Source organism: Cuculus canorus, chromosome 25 (genome assembly GCF_017976375.1).
Source record: "Cuculus canorus isolate bCucCan1 chromosome 25, bCucCan1.pri, whole genome shotgun sequence".
Taxonomy (NCBI): Eukaryota; Metazoa; Chordata; class Aves; order Cuculiformes; family Cuculidae; genus Cuculus; species Cuculus canorus.
This window is the reverse complement of record NC_071425.1, coordinates 988741-1005745: the sequence shown is the minus strand read 5'-3', so window position 1 is coordinate 1005745 and position 17005 is coordinate 988741. Positions and strand designations below refer to the sequence as shown.

At 46.6% G+C, this 17005-nt stretch overlaps 1 protein-coding gene across 5 annotated transcripts in view; it reads right to left on the bottom strand.

Moving 5' to 3' along the window:
* The window catches only part of SKAP1 (src kinase associated phosphoprotein 1), a 157760-nt gene extending 143731 nt beyond the window's left edge, over positions 1-14029 (bottom strand). For 2 of the 5 annotated variants that reach the window (XM_054088453.1, XM_054088450.1), the window contains exons 1-2: positions 13941-14029; positions 6761-6866 (exon numbers count right to left, since the gene is read on the bottom strand). In XM_054088453.1, coding sequence (XP_053944428.1) covers positions 6761-6866 — 106 coding nt within the window. In that variant the 5' untranslated portion in view covers positions 13941-14029. Of the gene's footprint in view, positions 1-6760; positions 6867-9325; positions 9423-13940 lie in introns of those variants that run through there. The other 3 variants (XM_054088449.1, XM_054088451.1, XM_054088454.1) reach the window with 3 other exon arrangements.
* Positions 14030-17005: the final 2976 nt, after the last annotated feature.

The window sequence follows — 17005 nt, the reverse complement described above, 5'->3', positions numbered from 1 at the left end:
ACTCCAGAGCAGTCACCCCAGTACAGTGACGCTTCCAGGTCTGATCAAGCAGGTCTACTAGCACAGAATTCATCTCACACCGTCACCTTAGCGGATGGGAACCCAGAAATATCCCCCATGTTGTTACAAAAGGGACAGCAGATTAAGCTCTGGGATACACAAAGATTAAACTCCTCACCAGTCACTGTTATTCCTGCCACCCTAGATTTAGATTTGCCCTTTGGTGTGAGCACAGGACTTGTTTTCTTGGAGCACCAATATAATTTGGTTTTATTCCTCCATTTCCAAGCTTTCCACAAATCTCCAGCACAGACCCACCCCAGCTTGTCCTCCACTGCAGGGGGAAGGCAGTCATGAATCCCATCAATGCACAGAAATCCAGTAAAACACGATTAACACACCCTCAACTCTAGTTTCCTGACCAGCATCCAAGCTTGCAGCGGTTCCCAGAGCTGAAGGAGCCAAACCAGAGCCATTTGGGGGTAGAGACAAAAACTATTGTCTGAAATCTTACAGTCTGTGCTGTGCAGGGGGTCAGACTTGATGGGTATAAATGGTCTCTTTGCAGCCCTAACACCTATAAAAGTCTAAACCCCACTTTCCTCCCAGACTCAATTTCACCGGGAACCATAAAATAAAGTCAGGTTTCAATCAAATTTCCTGTATTTTTCTGTCCAATTAAGAACACTAATATCACCACAGATGTTATTAAATTAGATATTTCAAGACAGTCCAATTGCTTGGTGCGCTGTATTCATTGGGTTTTAATGTTTGCAAAAAAGAAAAAAAACTTTAAAAATCAATACTGTACAAGATTTCAAACAGGAAAAAAAAATGAGAATGGGGTTGGGGAGCTCACCATTAGCCAAGTCGGTTACAAACCACTTCAAATGCATTTCTCGGTTAAATGTTACAGGAGCAGCAGCAGCAGCAATGCAAAGACTCTGGTTACACCATTTCAATCATTTACAGTCCTCAGGTTTCAGATTAACAATGCATTCACAAGGAAATGGATGGGGAAACAGGGGTAATTTTATCAGCTAGGATGGAAAATGATGGAAATTACTGAAAGGAACCTAACCCAGAAGGCACCAAACTGCATTACTGGCAGAGAGAATGGCCACGTTCACACCAGGTATAAAAGCAGGTAGAACACGATAACAGCTGAATTGAATTCGTGCCCCTGCCATGCTGTACATTAACACAGGAGGATCCCTACCTCAGCACTACCCAAAAGGAGGGGGAAAAACACTCCCCTACTGAGATTACGGAATAAATTGGGAACATCCTAACAGAAACTTTCCCAGGCGGTAGAAAAGGAAAGCAACGCCTGCGCTCACACACCCCAGCCCAGGGTGGAGAGGCTTCGGATCCCCATTAACACACCCTTCTGCATCCCCAAACCTATGCTCGACACCCTCTCCCCGACAAAATGGGGAAAAAAACCCCAAAATCTCAGGGAGCTCCTTTTTAGGACAGAAAACACAAATTCCAAACCTGTCTTGAAGTGACAGGGACTTGGCTTTTATTCTTTGCCCAATGAATCTGTATTTAACAGCCAAAGTAAGTGTGAACAAAATCCTGCTCAGCGAGATTGTCTCCTTGCTGAGCAAATACATTCCAGCTCTCTGAAGAGCCCAAAGGGGGAGAACAGCACTTTGCTAATTAAGGACAATGTGGTGGGGCTGTAGTCCAGCCCTGGCATTAATGTGCTGAGCTCAATTATCTGCCCATCAGGTCACATTTTTAAACTCCTTTTTATCTTGGTATCACACGTTATTCAACATAATGAGTTTCATATTGGTAGGAATTACAGGCAGTGCATTTCCACTAATGAAGCAAAATTACCCTGAAATTGCATTTTCTTTAATTTCAATCTTACATCTTTAAAATAAGGTTGAAAATTGAAGTAATAAATGTAGTTAATACAGTTAGGAGTTTATTAAAACAGGCCAAACACACTGCTTGAGACACATTCTTGGATGTATTTTCATTAGGGAATCTTTTTACAATCCCACCATAATACCTTGCCACAGAAAGGATGTTCAACCCAATAATTAGGTGAAGTTCTCCTGGTGTTGTAATATCTACAGTTCAGTTACACCCGTAAACTAATAAAACCAGTAGCTTACTGGTTTTTGACAGAGTACATGAAACCACATCCTACAACAGCTTGCCGAGATTTGGAGCACAACCCCAAGTATGCCCAAACCAGAAGCACTCACGATGCGTTGTCTTTGCCCTTATGCTTCCATTGGGGCTCAAACCATCCCGTTCCAGCTCCAGTAGCAAACGCACCAGGAGTGGTTTAGATTGGATATTAGGAAATATTTCTTTCACTGAAAAGGTTGTCAAGCACTGGAAGAGGTTGCCCATGGGAAGGGTTGAGTCACCATCCCTGAAGGAGTTTAAAATACCAGTACATGTGGTATCTAAGGACATGGCTTAGTGGTAGAGTTGGCAGCGTTGGGTTAAAGGTTGAACTTGATTTTAAAGGTCCTTTCCGACCTAAAGGATACTGCGATGATGTGGTTATGAACAAGACTGACTGTAGCAGAGCCCACCCTGTGCTTGGAGAGGGAGGACAGCTACGCTGTGTCACTACAAACATTTAAACCTCACCCCAGACTTACAATGGAGGTCTAAATTGCAAGGAGCACATCTGCTGTCCCAGCTGGGAATCCAAGCATGCCGCCAGCCACAGCGCTCTTGTATTTGTGACACCGCACAGCACAGCCATTGTGGAGGTCCAGGACAGACCTTGGCTTCTGCAGGCTCTCCTTAGAGGGCAGGACATCACCTGGAGATGTCCAATCCATGAGAAGCTTCATGGCAGAGTTAAAAGACCACATGCAGACTTTCCCTCAACAATAGCACATTGGGAACCTCACCATAAACTTTAAGGGTTAGACAACAAGGCACTAAAATGAGGTTGGGGGCTTGCTACCCAGAGCTGAAGATCCTGGTCTACGCTGGGGCTCCCGCTGCAGGTAGAAATGCTGGGAAATGGTCCTGTGGTTTAGTTACAAATAGCAGGATTAGGCCTCGGGTTTATGCCATTGTTTTCATCACAGTGAAGCAAATTAAAGGCAGAGGTTCAGCGTCTATTTTGGATTTCCTAGTGGGTGTATGTGACAAACATTAATTAAGCCCCTTTCTCTTCATTCCTGCTTTGAAATACAGCAGCTCTGCCCTGCTCTCCTTTTAGTGCTATTACATTTCACCTCAGGGAGAGGAAAAAAAATACTAAGCATTTGTTTCCATCAGTGCAAACTTGCCTTCCAACAGGGAGTTTAAATGACCGGCCGACTCCAAGGAGAGGGAGGAACTATTTATCTCCATATTTTTAAATAAATCCCATTCTCCCATCTCACCCCCTGCCACTGTAACGGCTCTAGCAATGTCGAAACGCTGAGGTGAGGTCATTTAACAGCAAGACGACTTTTTTTTTGGGTTGCTGCTCTTGCCAAAGGACAAGAATGGGCTTGTGTTCCTGAGTGGAGTCATGTATCCGCTCCATCCCAGGTGTCAGACAGCTGCTGGCTCCACAGCCGAATTTGTCAGGACACCAGAAACAGCAGCAATGTTCCCAAGGAGTAACTTGAAACAAACCTTCAGCACCAACAGACCTAAAACAGAAGCAAGTGACAACCGTAGGGGTTTCTAGGAGACAAGCAGAGCTCTCCCCCAGCACCGCATCCTCCCCCAAACCAAAGCTGCTCTTTAAGTATGTTTTATCCATTGTAAACACTTTGATTTCCCATTCAGGACAGGAGCAGTGTCCTCACCCCACAGCCAGGACACAGGTAACTGCACAGGCTGCTGTGCTGCAAGAGCCTCATCCCTCAACACAAATGATTCCTGGGGACCAAGCCTGCTGGGTTCCGTGGTTTGTTCTCCTGAATGCCAAACAAAGCAATCAGGGAAAGCAATTAAAAAGAGATTATCAACAAAACCAAAGAGACAATTAGGAAAAAAATTGCCAGGCCAGGATTTAGATAGAAGATATCAGAAAGTGGAATGTGATCTGAGTTAGTAAGGAGGGGGAAAAAAGAAAGAAAAGAGAACTGTTTCAACACAACAGTGCACTTTAAATAACCAAATGAATTCTGAAAGTAAAACAGTACAGAGACTCATAAGTCAGGCAGATGGTGACAGCCCCCCCCCACAGCCACTGCCTGCGCCACCTCCGACGCGGCTCCTCTGGCAAAACTGCCCCAGACTGCCTTGGAGAAAATTATAACCTGCGAACACGATCCACTCCCTACCTACCGCACTTCTTGCGGCGAGACGGGAACAATATATCCTCACAGGTAGCACACGGAGACATAAAGCCCAACCACTTGCTCACATTATAGTCATCAGCAAACCTCCTGGTGGGGAATGTTATGAGGCCATGGGGAGAGCAGCAATGTAAAGACCTGACGGCCAAGTTACAGGAGCAGTTATTGAGCCTGGCTCAGGATAACCATACCAGATGAAGCTCTTCCCTTTCAGACACATGTGTCTCTCCCCAGTAGCTGAGCAGTTTACTTATGTCTATTAAGAAGGCAAATAATGAAACCTTGCACGCCGTGTTGTGTTTCGCCCTGCGGAGGTGGAATGCAGCGAGTGGGGCTGTCGAGGGCAGGCAGGAGCTTCCTGAAGACAAAGGCTGATGATTTCCTGAATGCCCACCACAGAAGCCACAGGAAGCTCCCCAAAGAGACAAACCCACGCCTCATCCCCAAGAGCAAGACCTGCCTAGATCCTTTCAGGTAAAGAGATACAGTCATCATTACAGTAATCTCCCACCACAAATCATTGTGTTAATGGCTCAGGTCAGACCCAGGACATCCATATACTCTGTTCTTCTCACCCTTCCCAAATGCCACCAAGCAATAAAACACAAGTAGGAAATCAGCCATGCCCTGTAGTCTTTGCTCAAGGGTCTCGCTTCCCCTCACGGAAGTGTCTGTCGCTTATTGACATAAATTGCAGGATTGAGGCCCACCTATTAACCTGAGCTTCCAGGATGAATTTGCATATCACCTCTGCTCCCGATACAAAGGATGCTTCACTAGATCTCCTGACTTTGTTCTAAAAAGCTTTATCTCAAATTGCATTCTTGGGCTGAGAAAGAGCTAAGAGCCAAGGCTGAGTTCTACATCACAGCATCAGCATTTGTCCCAGGACCCTAAAGGCTGCTCCTTTTTGAGCAAATCAAACCCACACACAGCCAGAGGTCCACAGGACGATGGCCATAGCAGCATCTTCCCCCACTGCTCAAGCACCGTTCACAACTAACAGGACATGAAGACAGCCCATCTACTGCAGGAAGCAAGAATAACCCCTATTTCCAAGTCTGCCAGCTGCCTTACATTTATCCAAGTCATTGGTTTTTAGCTCATTAAAAACAGAGCTAGAGCTGCCTTACACGAAGACAGAGTTGTCACTTTTAAAGTTGCACGCTCACAGGACAGTTGAAAATAGCTTGAGTTGATGTCTGAATACTTCAGGTTCAGAGTTCTGCTTACTTGACACTTTCTGCCCAAGATCAATACCTGCCAATGAGTGGGAATTTTTCAGAGTAACCACACCAATCTGTTAGAAACGTGCAATCAAGCCCTTTCTTCTGCAAGATTACAGGACACCATCACACACACACCCCTCCCCCTCCATTCTTCTCTTAGATGTGCTACAGCCCCATTTTCCAAAGGCTTCCATCTTCTGCATTCAGCTTGTTTCAATTATTCAGGGCAACCCAGGCTGATAATTACACAGTCCCGAGTTGCTGAGTAAAACTGATGCTTAATTAGCCAGCAGGAAAGATCGATTAAGATACAGCAGGGCATCTTGCAAAGTTCTTCAGTGGGACTGCAGGGAATAGAGTCTGGCTGTGCCCTTCCGAAGGATAAAATTCTCTGCTTCTCAGGGACTCGACAGCAGTTTTATTTAAACTCAATGCTTACATCAGTCAGCCACCCTGAGTTTTATTGTCAGGTCTTAACTTCAAGTGACACAACTCATATCTTCTAACTAGAGCATTAACAGCAAGCTCTGGATCACATTCATAGCCAAAAACGTGAGGTAGCAGAGGCTGAACGTTTTGTTTAAACCTCCAGCAATGCATTTTCTGTTTATGTTCCCCGATTTGCCCCTAGCACAACAGAATAACCTTCTTTGCTTCACTCCCTTATGCAGATGATGCAGCTCATGTTCCCACTCAGGACTTCAACAGTCCTGAGGATGCAAGATTTTGGAAGCCAGGTCAGACCCGAGTTTGATTAAGTCCTGTTCATTCCTTTTTAACTGTATCAAAGTCCAGACAACACATCTGAGAGTTCAGGAGCCACTTGTGAAACAGATACTTCCAGCAGCAAGCCAACAGCATGAATCTGTTCTCCCTGTATTGATTTACCCACAAGCCTAAGTACCAAGTGATGGACTTTTTTCTTTCCACAAAATCCTCTCTGCCACAAGGGAGAAGGAAGAACAGAACAGGATCAGAGTCCCAAATGCAAAGAGCTGTGCAGACGTTTTCTACTTTGAAACACAAAGCAAGTTTCCAAACAGAAATCATGACAACTTGGCAGACAACCATTTAACTGGTTAAATAGGAGAGCACACAAACCAGCACGCAGTGCTCGCCCACGTTATACCAAGCCCTGAACGTCCATTAACTTTCAAAGCATTGCCCAGTTGTCCCTCTAGTGCAGTATCCAAGGCATGAGGCTGTTCTGAAGCACTTTCATTAGAAAGTAATGCAGACAACACAAACCTGGCTTTGACTTGCTGGAAGCCAAAGAGAATTGCGTCCCTCCGTTCCCTTGCTTTAGCACTGAGGTTTTCATTCTGCAGCCCATCTGACAGGTAGCCTTCAGCATCTGGGAAAGAGAGAATTCCAGGTTAAAACCCAGATACCTGTTCTTGGCTAAGAAAACTGGACCTGGCTGTGCACTGTGATGCCCTTGAGGTACCAAATCAAGAGTCTGATCTAGAGATTCAAGTCGGTCTGAAGACTTCATTTGGAGAAGTTGAGACATTGAAGTGATTGCAGATAGAAGAGAGTCTAAATATTGCATGTGATTATGGAGCTTCTCTCTCACTGTAATAGGATGAAGCCAACAGGCAACTGCAAAGAAACCACCAAGCAAAAGAAAGGAAGAGGAAAGTGAAGGCAAAATGGAGAAGTCTGTCGGACCATGTGCAATTCCACCAGCCTCTTTGCTACCCCATGCCCTAAAACCCTGCCATTGTGAAAGGCTCTTGGCATCAAACAAGAATACAGAAGTGCACTCCATCCCTCAAGGAGTTTGAGGCCAGGTCAGCTGAGGTTTTGAGCGACCTCATCCAGTGGAAGGTGTCCCTGTCCGTGGCAGGGGGGTTGTAAGTAGATGAGCTTTGAGGTCCCTTCCAATTCAAACCATTCTGTGATTCTATTCTAAGTGGTTATCCCGTTCAGAGGAGGATCCAAAACATTTCTAAACTCCAGTGCAAGATACCCAGATACTTCAAGGAAACCCTATCCTGTGGTATTCATAAGGATGACCTTTGGAAAGGGCAGGCACTGAAGGGCAGGTTGGTGGTGCACCAGCCTACACGTGCTCATATCACAGCATGGGTTCTCCTGGAAGGTTATTGCATAAATACTACACCCTGTCCTTGCCCAATAGGGACAGCTAGACAACAGTAAGTAGTGTTGTCTCACCTGGAAAATACATCTACATGCAGAAATTTATCCTGAATTGGAAGATAAAACGGTTGAGCATCTTCTATTTGCATAAATATTTATGTTCTTTACAGAAATATCCAAAAAAGTCTCATAGAAAACAAAACCATTCCAAGCCCACTGCTCTGTGTGGGACAATATAATCCTTGTGTTTCAGCAGCATCGCTGCTAGTGTCCCCTTGCAGAGAAAACATTGGCTCCAAAGCAGTGGTGTTGTACATCCACAGGCCTCTCCAACCTTTAACTCACGCCGCATGCTGTGACATTAATGTCGATTTAATATCCTGCTTGCAAGACTTTCAGCTCCTTCTGCTTCTGCTGCTGGTACAGCAGCCAGCGCTGTTTAGCACACCCCAGGAATCTGCACAGCTCCTTCAAAACAGCCTCTCCATCTGCAAGCACATCTCAAGATCAAAATACCACAAGAGAAATTGATACCCTTCTCCGTTAAAGTCATGAGCCCTCGTTTCTTTTTATTGTCTGCTCATGACACTCAGGGAAGGGGGAAAGGAGCTCTTTAAAGTGAGAAGCATAAGGAAGGACATGGAAGGGAACAAAGCTGTTGCTCAGGCATCCCCCAGGAACAAGGGGACCTCTTCCCACCTCCTCTTCAGAGTAGTGGAGGGGCTAAGACCAGGGAGACCCAACTCCAACCGCAGCAGCCTGGGAAGGAGGAGTGAATCTGGATCATAACACTTGTCTCCATGACAGTTCATTTCTTCTTTTCTTGATTTATTCAGCTGGAAGCATCAGTTTCCATGGAAGCCCTAACACGCACAATTCAGCAAAATGCAGGCTCTCCCCAGGTCCTCACCAGCTCCTTCCTGTCCCCTTGAACTACAAGAACCAGTCCGAGCAAGCGGTGCCTCATACCAGCAGTCCCACTCGGTAGCCACCAGTTCAGAGCTGAGAACAGAAGTTAAACCCTGAACACAGCATTGAGATATCAAAGCGTCCTAGCAAAGGTGCCACACCTCAGGAGATGGGCACTAATACTACCTCACAGCATCACTCAAACCCACACCTATATCCAGCAGCAACTTTGAAAGCTCCAGGAGTGCAGAGGTGTCAGACAAAAATGCGTATTGACATGAAGTTCACCGCCCATCGTTTGACCCGCGGTGGCCTGCCTGGAATAACACAAAGGCTTTGCCAGAGCAGCTGAGTGAAGCTTTTTAAATCCCAGGCCAATCCTGTAATCCTTAGGCTAAGTTTCGTTTTCCCTATATCTCTATTCAGTTTTAATCGTACATCCAAGATACGGGACCAGCCTGTGACAAGGCTAACAACGCTGAGCCTTACGCCGCTTACAAATTGCGCAGAAAGCACCCAAGCCCAGAGATTAAGCACAGAGGATATATCGTGCTCTGAGGAGCTCACTGCTTAAGAATAGATGAGGCCAAAGGGACAATTTATTATATACAAACCAGCACAGCAGAAATGGGTCAGCAAGAGAAACTGCATACAAGCTGGATTTCCACAGCGAAAGAGAACAAGCAAGGAAAACAAACTGCTCCCAGAACTCATGCAAGTATCAGCTGCATCCCTCTGTCATTTTTAAGCGCAGATTAGTTCCATGAGTATGCAATTAGCTCTAATACGGTATTTACTTACTGGGATGTCAGCACAGATCAGCTGCTGGGTAAGTTATAGTAAAACCAGGGTCACTTCTGCAAAGCAGGCAGAGCCCCTTTCAGAGCCAGCTCCGATGTTTATGGCACCAGGAAATGAAAAAGAAAGCCTACCCATAAACTCTCAAAGTGGATCAGGAAGAGCAATATGTAAGCAGCTCTAGAGTAAATCACCCTAATGTTAGTTTTACTGCTTGTCAGTAACATTATATTCTTGATGTTTATAGATTGCTCTCTGCGATCCACTCTGAAAGTTTACAGGACTTTCCTTTTCATTTCCTGCAGCTAAAAAGGTAAGAGGGGGGGAAAAAACAGTTGAGATTTCATCAAGTGTTTCAGGGGAGTTTCTAAAGGCAATTGCAGTTATCCACTTCAATCCTGCAGGAGACGCACAGCATCAGAATTATGTCTCAACCACTGAAGCCCAGGTAGTAAAGAACCTTTTAACGGCAGCACTAAATTCCAGGAGTTAATCAGCACTCAATGATTAGAGCTGAAAGGTATTAAAATGCCATGTGAAGTCTCTTTATGCACATACACAGTCACTTTTTTTTTCCCCCCCTCCTCTTTTCTACTCCTCTGCCATCAAACACCACCAACAGAAATCATGTGCTCCATGCACAGCGGAACCGGTCCCACAGAACCACATTTCAGCTCTGCAAGCTAATGCTGAATCAGCCAGTCGGCTCCAACCCTTATTTGAAGCTTCACACAGTCCCTCCTGCAGTTCATCATTCCAGCTGCCTGGGAAAAATGAGTTTAAACAAGGAGTTTAGGCCACCTATCAACAGAGAGAGTGCAGATACCTTAAGCTTCCCCGGGACTGTATTAATATTTCCAGGATGCATCCCAAGACAGCCAGGGGTTTGGAAGGCTGGGTGTATCAACCCCAATCTCACTTTTCAAAAGAAAAGCTGTGATCTATCACATGCTGTTTCTCGACATCTCTGCAAGCTCAAGGAAGGATGGTTTAGTTGTGAAACAACATTTTTCAGATGAGCCTTGCTGCTTTTGTGGGGCTGAGTCAGGGGAAACCTTGAGCACCAGAGCAACCTTCATCCATCCTCCAGGAATGGCCTGAATGGGATATTCTCTCTTATACAATGGGCAACAGGAGAACCCAGAACAGCTTTTAAGCCTCTACCCTGAATTCCCAGAGCTACTCATGGTGCTACATCAATGCTGACTGTGGCTTATTAGCCCTCACAAACTGGACTGTTTTATTGTTTATTTTTAAAACAGCACCAAGGCTGTGCAGGTGCAGCCGCAGGCTCCCACCACAGCACCTGCTCAGTCCCTCCTGTTGCCTAAACTCCATCAAGAAAACAGCTTTCCCAACCCACCATCTGAAGAGGATCAAGCAAGGCAGGTGAAGGGCAGGATAATCAGACTGCCAAACTGCTTTTGCTTCCACAAACACAAGCAGCAGCTCTGGGTTTGGCAGAGATGTATCGCATTTTTCAGAACCACTGTTTCAGCCTTCAGGAGAAATATGTGCTCAACAAACCTGAGATACCCTCAAGCAAAAGCAGTTTTAAAAGGGACCTGACTGAGCCAAAAGTGAAACCCTGGGCAATTAACTGATAACACAGTGCTAATGAGAACTTGGGCTGCTAATTTGCAAGGTGGAAATTAAAGTAACATAATCTCTGCACCCACTTTAGTCAAATAGAAAATAACAAGCTTTCCCAAGTATTGCAGGACTGCAAGGTAAAATGTCCACAGCGGGTTGACAGTCAAGCACTGCAGTCACAGACCACAGAATGGTTTGGGGTGGAAGGGACCTCAAAGCCCATCCAGTTCCATCCCCTGCCATGGGCAGGGACACCTCCCACTGGATCGGGGTGCTCAAAGCCACATCCAAGCTGGCCTTGAAAACCTTCACGCCTAGAGAGCCATTCCCTACCTACTTCTGTGCATCTTATCCTGCACCATGGACCACGCTTTAACATAAGGAAGCTGATGTTATTGCCTATACATCACTATCTCTTTCATCCTCTAATTGTATTTTCTGCATTAAATACAGAAACTCCTATAGTAACACAGTTTGCAAACCCTGTAACAGCTTGAGCTCCTTCATTTCCAGCCTGCGGAGTTAGAAACCTCCTCAGCCACTGGAAGGCCTCAAGACCATAGAGATTGTTAAGACACAGCAAGTTTGATACCGAGGTGTGTGACACGCAATTAATCTCCATTCATAGCCTGCTCTACTTGTCAGCAAACAAAGGCTGTGCTTTAGAAGGAGATCTGAAGCCTTCAATTAAAAACAGTCAGCTAACAAGAAAATAATCTCAGTTAAAAGGAGGTGGCAGGTGCAGAAATGAGTTGTTTACTGAAGTGTCAGCACTGAACAATAAAGCGCTGCACATCAAAAATGTGAAAGGGTGAACTGCACGAAAACCCCCATGATTAAAAACCAGAGGAGAAAATTCACACCTACATCTGGGGGAAGACACAAAGCATTTGGAAGAGAGCTTTGACAGGCTTAGAAGCGGTGCACTTGTGCTCTGACTGACAGATGCCAGGACTGGAAGCCATCCCAGAACTCAAGAGGGGAAGGGGCAAGTGCTCTGTGCTGCCAGGAGCCATTGCAACAGGAAACTAAAGGTCACAAAGCCTTGTGGCAGCCAGGGGCCAACCCTGAACACAACCGCTCCGAGTGGTGAGCAGCAAGATGCTAACGACTCTTCCCCCAGCAGCCACCCACATCTGTGGGAGCAGGATGTGTCGGTAGCACGTGCACACATTGTTCAGTGATGGACTGACACTGTCGTTCTGGACTGCAACACTGCTGCTCGGGTTTTGTTTATCAGGAGGTTATAACGTGGTCACCTCCGGACAGCACTTCTCTCTCCCAGCCTTCGCTCCACACTACGGGGTCAGCAATGATTGCACAGGTCCATATGGAATTTCAGAAACACCGAATGGTTTGGAAGGGACCTTAAAGCCCACCCAGTCCCACTCCTGCCATGGGCAGGGACACCTCCCCCTGGATGAGGGGCTCCCATCCCCATCCAGCCTAGCCTGGAACCCCTCCAGGGATAGGGCAGCCACAATTTCTCTGGGTGACTGTAGTACACCACAGAAAGAACTGGTCTAGAACTGGTCTGTGTCAACATCACACCTAACCTGAAGATCCCATCACCCTCATCAACTGCAGGTGGACTGCAGCGCTGAGCAGGAGGAGTTTGCAGGGTCCACACTGATAACAGACACAGCTCCCAGACACAGCAACTGTCAGGAGCTGGACATGCCCCAACAGGTGCACCGTTTTGGTGAGGAAAATATGGGGCAGAGTCAGTGAGATGAGCTCATTAGCAAAGCATGACCCTGAGCACACAAAGGAGCAAAGCAAAGGTGATGTTTTGAGAATGTTCTCCCATAAGACAGAGCAACTGGACTGACACGATGCTGCATCACCATGGGGATAGCTATCTTTCTCTCTCTCTCCCTCTCTTTCTAGCTTTCCTTCTCTTCCCTCTTTCAATGCATGCCTCATCCAAATAAGCAGTGACATATGACCACACTCAAGTCTTAATTCTGCGTCCCAGTATCCAACCTAAATGTACCCATATCTTTATGGCACATTTCAGCAGCTTGGGCCAGGGCCGCCCCACCCTTACAACTAAACATTGCTTCCTAAGATCTCATCTCAATCTCCCCTCTTTCAGCTGAAAACCATTCCTTCCAGTCCTATATTTGCAAAGCGTATTTTGACAGAGTTTAGCATGGTTTCTGCTTGGCTGACCCACCGCTCCAGTGAGTGGAGGTGCAACACTTAAGGTTTGTTAAACTCAGGAAAAGTAAATTAAGGAGCTCCCATTTGGCATCTTACACACATGCAGAAGTAAACGCTGTCAGCTCCCACCACAGCTCATTCATTCACATGCTGACACCTCAGGTCACATCCCAATTATCAATCAGAAGGAGGCCCTGAAGCCAGCACTGCTCTCTCAGCTGTACCCACACTTTCAACAGGATTGAAGCTTTCCTGAGGATGCACTCCCTGAGCCATCTTGTTCACTGCATCCCCAGAGCGACATGCAACACTTGCACAGCTTCTAAAGCCTGGAGACACCATAATCATAACCACAACAAAACCCTGCTGAAAGGGCTCACTGCAGCACACAAGCGTCTTTAACTCTGTACCTGCTCCCTTGTCTCACCTCAGTGATGCTCAACCAGCAAAGACACTCAGTACCTGGAAACACTCTGTGAGGACAGACTCCGGCCCAGAAGATGCTCCTTAATCTTGTATACATTCTCCTCTTACAAAGAGTCTGGGATCACCAGAGAACTTCCCCATTCCTAACGCATCCATGAACACACCTGCCAGCTCCTGAGCAGCAGGAGGACAGCCCCAAAACCACCAGGACAGGCAACCACATCCCTTACGCTCTCACTGGAGTTAGAGACAGTGAAGGCAGATGTAACCCGAGGACCCCAAAGCTATCAGCCTTAACACAGAAGTAGCTCCCATAGCCTTTTCTCTCCCATCTCTGTCTCATCACACTGAGGTGCAAAAAGCCTTCCAGCTTCTCCCTCTGAAGCCACAGCCCTCTTAAGCAGAAGAAGAGCAAGGAGAAATTCCTTGTTACCTTCTAGGAGTCTCCGAATGTCCTCTGGGATCATGATACCTGCCACCACCTCTCCACAGGAATCAACGGCTGCTTCTGCAGTCCCCAAGGGGCAGGGACAGAGCGAGAAAGGAAGCGGGGAGGGCGGAGACACCCCAAAAGAGGTAAGAGGAAGCTCCGGGCTCTGCTCAGACACCTCCTCCCGCAGCCCCGGTCAGTTCTCCTTGCGGGCAGGTGGCATTCCCAGCTCCCCTGGACACTGAGCACCTCAACCCTGCCAAGAGCCCCCGCTCCAGCCAACGAGCTGCAAAACCGCCTGACACCACCCCAGCAACAGCTCAGCTGCCCCTGTGCTCCTGCAATTAGTGTTTTCACCTGGTGGCAATTAGGGGTGCACCGCTTTAATTCTCACACAAGGCAGCACACCTGTGGGCAGGGCCCTGCGAGGCTGGAGGCACTGATTGAACCTCCTGTGCCTGTTCCTGGCACACCAGAGGGGGGATTAGAGCTCTTCCAGGCAAAGGCTGGCTCCCTCCTCTAATGCACAGGGGAAGACGATGGTGCTTGGATGTTCTGCAATAAAACTTCCCCTCTTCCTGCATCCTGCCTAGGAAGGGGGCTCGGTTGTAATAGCCATTCATATTTCTATGTCTTGCCCAGAGAAATAACAGGGTTGTGCACTTTAACTTGCTTTATGACAGGCAATAAATGCAAACTGCACTCTGCAAAACAAAAATGGCATTGCATTAGATTAACCCACAGCCCTGCATCTGCTCCTCTCCTGTATAAATGAATTAGCACAAGCCGACTATGGGGATAGCATTATTATTTCTCATTCTTGCATTCCCGAATTTTAGGCTCAATATTGACAAATACAAAGACAGCCTTCTTTATCTTGAGCAGCCTGGTCTAGTGGGAGATGTTGGATGATGTGGAACTGGATGGGCTTGAAAGTCCCTTCCAACACAAACCGTTCTGTGATTCTACAATTCCAAAGATGAATTTAAGGTTTCTATAGATGCAATGTACAGGATCCAGTCCTTACTTTGCAATATCCTGGTATTAAATATTTACTATTACAGCACACAAAAAAAGGTCGTTCTGAACTTATATGCCACTTTTACTTTTCTGGTGTTTTACGCCAGGCACATGATCTTTAATTGTTTTCCCCCAACATAGCGAATGTTAGAGATGACAAAAAAAGATGCAGTCCAGCTGTGCTGGCCACAAACAAAACCACAGAGCTTCACGGAAGTTTATGCTTGCTGCTTTCCACGGGGGCCCAACGCAGCTCCTGCCAGTGCAGAGCCGGGGCCGTGTGCCAAGCTGTGCCACGAGGTGATGAGGCAAGGCCAGTCTGAGCCCTCCAGAGAGGCCACCTAAAACTGCTCCTCTTGCTGCTTTGCTCTCCTGCTCTGGGCAAACCAGCCGGCCACAGTGGTTATCAGAAGCTGGCAAAGCAAAACGTGGAGGAGAGAAGGAAAAAAGAAGTGCACATTGGGCTCCCAGCCTGACAAGGGCTGAGATAGACAAACACGACAGTCCTTACTGCTCTCTGGATGTGTCACCTGGATGGAATAAAGTTTTCATTGTCTGGTGGCAGGCCTTGGATAAAGGAAACCTGGCACAGATTCCAGATTCACCCCAAGCCTCTTGCTTGGTTCTAGTCAAGGCAGTCCATGTGTTCCAGGCTTATCTCACATGTGTGATGTAAGGGTTATACTGGCACAGGCTCAGCTATGGGAGTGACGGACATATATAAGAGATGCTCCTCCATATGCTCTCAGCTGCTAAGATGTTTTCTGACGCACTTCTGGGATGAGTGGGGGACGCAAGTCTGCTATGCTTTTAGTTGATTCGTACAAATCAGATAAAGAACAGATATAAGATGAAGCACAGTGGTTTTTTTGTTTGGGGTGTGTGCCTGCAATTGCAGTGCATCCCCTCCACCATAGACAGTGGAGTGAAAGGGGAACACCCCAAAGCAGCTGCCAAATTCTGGGAGATTTTTTGGTTGAAATATGCACCTTTTTGCATGGAGACACCACCTCAATAACTAATGTATAAATAACGCTTGTCAAGAAGAGATGGCTTTAAAGGAGAAGTGAAGATACCGTGGCCAGGAACACATTTAGTATGTGCAGCTGATTTACCAGGGAAGTAACATTGCACTGTTTTCTGGGTATTGAGTCTCTCCTCATGGTAATGCTGAAGTGGCAGCTGCCATTTGGTGTTTAGTCACAGGGAAGAGGAGACAGTGTGTTTTCTCTCCTGCTCAGGGAGGCTCAATTGCTCTCCAGAGCTGGGAAAAGAAACACACCACCACTTCTGATTTGTCACTTGGCTGTGCTCTGCACGCACATGTATTTTCAGAACAACCTGGAGACACACTTCATGTCTGACATTACCAATCCAGACCTTGCAAGGTTCCCATTCAGAGTTAATAGACTCAGTTTCCGTCCTTGCCGCTTTACTTCATGCTCTGCTGCATGGGCTCGCCTGCATTGACAAAACCGCTGTTGCATATTCTGGATTTTAGGATAAGTAGAAGAAATCACTCTATAGCAGATGCAGAGGTCTTAAAGCACAGGAAATGTCGCTGCCGTTCAGAGGGCCTCACACTGGAGATTGCCTTGCTAGAAAGCATGTACAGTGTAGCAGCCTTCCCCTTTACATCTCCCAGTCAGGTAGGGTTTCATGAGTCAGGGTTTAGAAAATTGAGAATCTCCTCGAAATGTGAATCTCTGTCAGCTGCCTGAGGCTCCCGGGGCGTTTGAGTGGTTCTGATTGTATGCAAGAAACGGTAGCGCGTGTAGGTGGATGTGTACAGTAGATGGATCTGTGTACGTGTTCTCACCTCGAGTTGTTTAGGGATAAATATTTAAACACTTTTGTGTAGAAATCCCAGTCAGTTCATTACAGATTGCAAATAAAAAGCAGCTGCTTGCTGAGACTGACTAAATTTAAAAATGAGTTTATAAAGGAATGAACTAGGTCCCTTAGATGGAGGAAACTGCCTTCAGATATGCCAGAAAGATCAATAAAACCTGATCAATGCAAATCTCAGAGGAAGAAATGTTCATGCA